Source organism: Humulus lupulus, chromosome X, assembly GCF_963169125.1.
Source record: "Humulus lupulus chromosome X, drHumLupu1.1, whole genome shotgun sequence".
NCBI classification, from domain to species: domain Eukaryota; kingdom Viridiplantae; phylum Streptophyta; class Magnoliopsida; order Rosales; family Cannabaceae; genus Humulus; species Humulus lupulus.
This window is the reverse complement of record NC_084802.1, coordinates 244,983,579-244,990,998: the sequence shown is the minus strand read 5'-3', so window position 1 is coordinate 244,990,998 and position 7,420 is coordinate 244,983,579. Positions and strand designations below refer to the sequence as shown.

General features: G+C 37.0%; 1 protein-coding gene across 2 annotated transcripts; it reads right to left on the bottom strand.

Annotated features, from left to right (window-relative positions):
- Window positions 1–2,585: 2,585 nt before the first annotated feature.
- Window positions 2,586–6,920, bottom strand: LOC133804657 (uncharacterized). 2 transcript variants are annotated; one of them, XR_009878566.1, is made up of 3 exons: window positions 6,375–6,920; window positions 3,260–4,052; window positions 2,586–3,173 (listed from the first exon to the last, which is right to left on the bottom strand). XR_009878566.1 is itself a non-coding variant. In XM_062242798.1 (2 exons), the coding sequence occupies exon 1, from the start codon at window positions 3,749–3,751 to the stop codon at window positions 3,323–3,325; it is 429 nt and encodes a 142-aa protein (XP_062098782.1). In that variant the 5' UTR covers window positions 3,752–4,313; the 3' UTR covers window positions 2,586–3,173; window positions 3,260–3,322. The 2 variants fall into 2 exon arrangements, 1 of the variants encoding a protein (XP_062098782.1); XM_062242798.1 differs by lacking the exon at window positions 6,375–6,920 and having other exon boundaries at window positions 3,260–4,313.
- Between the last annotated feature and the right edge of the window lie 500 nt (window positions 6,921–7,420).

The following is a 7,420-nucleotide window of genomic DNA, read 5'->3' as shown; positions in this document are numbered from 1 at the left end:
TTGCTGGGGGTTTTTGCTACAGCAATCCTCTGTACAAACGGAGTACCTCTCCTCCGATCATACTCGATGTGGGATGTTTGGCTTCCCACCAGCTGCTGGACAGCCTGATTCAGTGTATTAATTTGGGCCTGTACAACGTCTAGGATCGCTGGGGCGACTAGTGCTGGAGGAGCGTACTCATCGCACCTTTCGCACCTGTCGTTGAGCATGTCCCTCAGGTCATCATCTTTGCGTCTTTGCTCGCTAGCGCCCAACCGATCAAATACGTTATGATGTCTAGGCTACCCCCTAGCGTTTTGGCTCGTAGGCTTATTTTCTCTTGGTGGGGGGCTCCTATCTTCACCTCTTCCTTCATGCCCTCAACCAGCATTTCTCCTGCCGGAGTCGGCTTCATTATAATCATGCCTGTCCCTAAACTGCAACCGACTATAGCGCGATCAGCTGGTCACACTGTTTCCTCCTCTAGCTGGCATCTCTCGAGCATCAGGGGGAGGCCTGTGTTGGTCGGTGGGTCCTCGTGCATTATTATATCGTGGGGGTCCCCTGATCGCAGAGCCTGACTTGGCATGCCTTCTATTAGCAGAAGGACGTTGCCCCCTGCTTGGTGGATTTGGCTCATCGGCCACTGGGAGTCTAGGGCTTCAAGGAGGCTGCCCGACCTTATTCTGCCTCTGGCGCTGGGGATTGCCTCGACCAGCTTGAGAAGGTGGCTGCTGCTCAGGATTCTGAATTGGGATATCTTGTTGAGCAGCAGGCGGTTGCTCCTGCCTTTGAGGGCTTGCTGGCTGAAGCGGAGGACTCGGATTTGGGGCCCGTTGTGGTGGTGCATTTGGTGGCTGATCTGGTTGAGAAGCCAGCGCAGCTTGTCCCCGAGCCAACTAAATGGCTGCTTCTAAAGCGGCTGTGGCATCTCTGTGCCGGTTGTCCATGTCTGCCTGCCACTCATTCAGTTCCTGATGCTGACGCTCGATTTCCTTCTGCTGTAGCGCCAAGGTCTCCACCGCATTCTCTTAATTGGCCCTCACATTGGCCAACTCGTCCTGCAACACACTCAATGTTGTCCTCAACGTTTCAGAATCCATTTCTTCCTCCTCAAAATCCAAGTGTGGCTCATTTTCAACCACATTTGGAGGAGGAGGCTGAGTGGATGCAGCGCCAGAAGTCTGCCCAGTTCTCTTGGATGTCTTAGCCATTTGATCTTCTTGAAGTCTAGAATTAAACTCTCAATGAAAGCACCAAAATGTTGACCCTCGATTTGGCCAACGACATGGAGTCAAATAAATGATAAAGAACAAAAGGAAAATAAGAACAGAATCAAATGGAAAGCAAATGACACAAACGATTTACAGTGGTTCGGCCCCAACTAGTTGGTAATGACCTACGTCCACTTAGTGTTCTTATTGATATTGAATCACAATATTGTGATCAATGAACTAGGGTTCACGAGTTTCACAAGCCTTGAGAGGATTAAAATTTCGGTGGATAATCACACTGTGCTCTTTTCTCTGAATACAAAGATCAAAAGTTTCAAAAGTCCCCTCCTTGAGTCCTCTCCATCCTATTTATAGGCTTAAGGGGGTTACATGGGTCGATGGGCCTTAATTGCAATTAAGATTAGCGTATCAAGGTAATAAAAAAATATAATAAATGCACTTATTACAAGATTGCGTATCCCAAAGGAAGTAAATGAAAGTATGCGACCAGATTGGTCGCACCTAATCACGAGATTTGACGAATCAGTAACTATCTGGTCGATGGTCGAACAGGATCCATCCACTCGAAACCGCCACGTGGAAGAAAATCTTGCCACGTCATCAGGAGCCATTTTTGGGTAAACATTGTTGTATTTTTCTTTGTGATGTTGTGGCTAAAGTATTGAAATTGTGTTTAGGTTGTAACTGTTGGATTATGTATCAAATTCAGGTATGAATGAAAAGTAACAATTATTTTGAATAAAATAGTTTAACTTTCAATTAATTTGTGTGTATAAAGTAGTGAATGAAATTAGCATCTTGTAAGTTTCATTTCTGGAATCAGTGAAATGATAATACATGGTAATTGTCATTTGTTCATAACACATAAAAAAAGGCAACAATTCTAACATATACCTAGTTGCCCTTTGCTCCCAAACAAAAAAGTCTTTGCTTATATGTCCAACATATACACAGGTGCCCTTTTTTCCCAAAAAATGTCTAAGCATTTACATCAAAATATAAAAAGCTTGCAAAAGTTAGTAGTAATCATAAACACTAGGCCCTGCAACACTTGGTGCAGTTGCCCCTGCAACACTTGGTGCATTTGCAGCTTCCCTTGCTTGTTGTTTCTCCTTTCTTTTCTTCCTCTTCAATGTTTCTTGAGTAGGGTTTTTGCTTGGTGGGCTGCCTCCTTTTTTCTCTTGCACCTAAAAAAAAGCAAAATGAATTATGTTAAGTGTCAATTGCAACCAACAAGTTTTCTCAATTAATTTTGGAACTAAAGTGAACTATGCAATACCTTGAGGGTTGCTACATTTGTGCATGTTGTCCTGAAGTGTCCTGGTTGCTTGCAATTGCTACAATGAACAACTTGACCTATTTTCTTTGTCTAAGCAACTGCACATTCCTAATTTTTATCCCCTGAGTGAATTTGAAATTAGATACCTTTGTTTTTGGATTATATTATGCTTTGGAGGTCACTTTGGAGTACCTTGATCATCATCACTATGTACACTTGCCAGATCAGCATCTAATTCAATTCCATGATCATTATCAGCAACATTTGTCTCAACACATAGCTCTGTAATACTCCCCCACCAAGTGCTTGGATATTTTGGGACATACGCATGCCTTCTTCAGGTTGCCCATCATACTCCTCCTCATGCAAATCAAACTCAACATTTGGGGTTGTTTGAGTTTGTGTGGTACCTTGTGGATCAGCTTCAGTTTCATTTTGTGGCACAGTCTGAGGTTGCGGTTGGCTAGCATTTTCTGGTTGAGAAAATGCTTGAGTTTCTAGTTCGAGATTTGGCTGAATTTCTTCACCTTGAGGAGGAGTTTCTGGTTGAACTTCTACAGCAACAAATGCCTTCTTCATCCTTCTTAGTCCCAGTCTTTACTCCTTGGAGTTTCCTCAGAAATTGTTGGTTCATCTCCACCTACAACTACATCGGGAGATTGAGGTTTAGCTGAGACTTCCTGCAATAAAAAAAATGGCATAAGATTAAAACTGAAATGCATAAGCTAAACAAGTTAAGAAATATCTAAATTGGTAGATAAATTACCTTAGCCATTGAACCCTCAAATTTTGTGCTTTTTGGGACATTTGTTGGGCCTTCATTGGCTGTTTATGGCTCATCATCATTGGTTTCAATTATTTCTTCTTCAGAGTAATCCATGGAGTCTTCTTCAGAGTAATCCATATAGGCTTCCCCATCATACTCCATGCCCTCAAAGTCATATGGGATATTCATTACAAACACTTCCGTTTCATCATCATCTTGCCCTGAATTTTCTTCATTGCCATTGGAAGAATGAACTTCTTCATCATCCACTTGAGCAAGAAAATCACCCATTTTACAAACAAGTTGTAAAAAGTAATCATCTTGGTTCATTTGTCCAGGTGGATCGACAACAACATCAGCAAGGAGATCAGACTCCACTTCCTCGAGGCAGCAACCCAAATTCAATTTTTCAAGACCTGCTTTAGGGATATGTCTTATAGCTGTGTCATCATCTTTCCACTCCGCAGCAAATAGAGGATCTGGTAACACCATATATATTTGAACCTCCCTATAACTTCAATCTCTCATGTCATCCAAAAACAGTCTAACCTCCTTCTCCCCAACAACCATTATCTCCATATTCAAGTGTTTCCCATAAGGCTTGAACCGAAAACCAAAGGGCAATTTGTAACCTAACCCTCGACCCATACCATCTAAATCCTTCTTCTTAAACTTCTTAAACTCACAATTATCAAAATAGGCAACATACCCTCCTTCATATCGCTTGTTTCCAAAAGGAGTAAACCAAATACGTCCATGGTATAACTTCACATTGAATAGGTCAACTTCAGTCCTTGCAAAGTGGATTTCAGTTTGAGTGATCAGTACATGACCAAAAATTGGGACAAAACCCTTCACCTTTTAACAAAGGGAAGGCAAAACCCCATTAGCATTTCACCCCCACAACAACACAAACAAGTTAAAAAAAACATGTGCAACCGTACCTTACTAAACATACATAAAAAAATCCAAATCCACATGCAATCGTACCCCACTGAAAATGGCAACTAGATTCCCTCCAACCATTAAACCTTTTGTTTTTTAGCACATTATTCAAACCCACTTTGACCCTATAAAACCCACCCTTAAAGTTTTTGACCCATTTAACCCATCGAACCAACAAACATTGCAGTACAACCATTATCTTCTAAAACCCTAAAAATCTTAAGGAATAACTCAAGGAAGTGTTAGGAGTGTGTCCTAAAAGCATGTAAAGACATTTGTTTTTTCTGTGAATAAATAAATACAATGGTTTATTATTATTGTCATATTTAGATTGTTAAATTATTGTTTGAATAATTTTGTAAATATCATAAAAATTCCATATTCATTTTTGAGGGTGTGATCTTGTATTAGTACGAGAGAATTAAGATCACATGAATGAATAAAAATAGTCAACAACAACAAATTAAAGTTATGGAATTCTTTAATTGGAGTTGTAAGTACGGTTTACTGAGTATCATAATGATACAAATAATCTAGATTCGGATTATTGATGTGGTAAGACATCTCGGTAAATGTGCTTTATATAATATGATTATATATGACATGGACCGATGTGAATTAAAGTCTTTATCCAAAAACCATTTAACAATAAAGACTTGTAATTCATATCATAACTGATGATCATTTATAGATCAACCTAAATTCTGAGTGTTCATGAACTCCTGTTCATATTTATTAAATCTTTTGATTCACTCGTTAAGGTCTCTTCAAAGCATGAGGCTAATGACTTTTGTTTTGGAGATTTAATATCATGGATGGCTGGGAACATGTATCAACAATACGGAATCTAATCTTTCCTAACGGATCGTATATTAGTTCCCTTAAGGGTTAATTCTGGAATTGAATGATTTTGAGCTCAAATCTATAATTAGATTATAGATTAATTATTCACTAGTGAATTAATGGTACTTAAGGAATAAGAAGTAAATTAGAAATGTTAAATGGTAATTCTTCCATTCTAATTTATGAACTAATTAATTAGAGGGTTGAACTATTGTAAGATGGTTATATCAATGGACGACTTAAGAAAAAGATTTCTGTAAAAGTATATCTATAACATAAAGAGTGCAGTTCTGAATTTATAGTGGAGTAATATCATAATTAATAAATTAACTATTATAATTAAAGAGTTTAATTATTTAGTTTCAATTTATTGGAGCTTAATGTTATAGGTCCATGGTCCCCAAAATGGCTCAAACAATCACAGTCAAAGGCAAATACAAAAATTGGGCAAAAAGGACTTATGTGATAAGTAAAATATTTTTCTATGTATCAAAAATAATTATTGTTTAATTATGTGTAATTAATTAATTATTTGATTTAACAAAAATATAATTAATTTTGAATTAATTTATTTTTTGGGATTTTTGGTATTTAAATAATAATAAAATTGGGAAAAATCACATGCCTGCACATGCATGTGGTACACGTGTGGCACAGTGCACATGCACTGTGCTACACGCATAAGAGATAGACTTGGTCTCTTGATTCCACAATTTTAGTTATTTAAATGTTAAATAAATAATTAGATATTTTGATTTGATTTAAATATTATTATTTAAACAAAAATCTGATAACTGATCAGTTATTTTGAATTTGTTTAAAATAACAAATATTTTAATATATTGAATATTATTAAATATTGGATATCAGTTTTCACAGAAAATAAGTTTTCAGGGATAGAAAAATATCTAGGATTCTCTCAGAGAAAAAGATCAGTGACAAAAACAAAGGTTATTGTTCTTCACAAAACCTAGGTCCAAACTTTATCAGATCTCATGTGTTGAGAATATCTGATAAATAGTTATTGCCTATTATTTGTATAGCGAGCCCACACTCGTTCTTTGGACTCGTTCTTTGGGTGATTGAGAACATTTTGGAAGATCTTGGTGTGAGATCTCAAGGATTCAGCCATACGAAAAGATAGCAGCAAGGAAGGACCTGAGGTAATGTTTCTATTCTTGTCCTTGATTCAATATCTATATATGAGTGTGAAGAAGTAGATCTAGAAATCTTATGGGATTAATCTGACAATTTGATTGTTGTTCCGCTGCGCATAATCTCTGATTTGATCAATAAAAACCAACAGGAAGAAGGTTATGGTGCTTACCGTAGTCAGGAGGAGCCTTGTCTTCACCGCGTTTCTGAAATGCCATTTCTTCGCGTCTCGTGCTTCTTCTTCCTCTTTTTGTCATTTATTCGTCTCCTGGTTTCTTCTTCCTCTTTCTCGACTTTCTCTGCTTCTTCTTCCTCTTCGCAGTACATAATTTTTTTTTTTGCTACATGTTTACTTTTTGAACCACGGACACTTGCCTATACTAGACAGCTGCATTCAAACCCATTTGCCTTTTTTTTTTTTGTTATAATTTAATTTATTTTCGTTTTCATTTATGAGTTTTTTTTATTTCTTTTTCTAATTTAGTTATCTACGCGGGCACCTATGGGTGAGCTGGACAAGTTTCAACGACCACGTAAGAGGGTTTGGGGAGACAGTAGGGAAATGGACATATTCAGTAAATATTGTAACGTAACGTGAGATTGAGAGGTTTAACCTGCGAAAATAAAGAAGTGAGAATTAAGTGTATAAGAATGTAAAGATAAATGATTTTGTCGCTAATTACTCTTGTCATCATTTTGTTGCAGCTGTTCAATTTGGCCGTTAGGACTCACGTGTTAATGTGTTATTGAGCGACATGCTATTGACATATCTACATTTAATGATGTGGATTATAGCATTTTTTTTCTCTAAAAATCATTATAAATTAAATAAAAACTCAAGTACAATTTCTTAATTAACTTAATTTTAACAAATTAGTTAATAAAATCAAATAAAAAAAAGCTTAAATAAAAAATAAAAAAAAATTTAAAAGTAGTAAATATATTTTTTTTCTTTTTCTTCCTCATCTCCTTCACGATGAAGCTTCAAAACCCAGTACGCTTTCAGATCAAACCCAAATTTCACATACCACAATTAAACCCACTCAAATTTCACAAAACTATCATATTTATATACAAAAATCACAATAAACATAACACTGTAAAACATAAAACTCAGATCTCAAAAATAATTCCAGACAATTTTTTCTTCTTCTCAAACTTAGATCTCGCTTGGTATACTTGGAACCACCCCAAATACTCGGAACCCAGAACCCATCA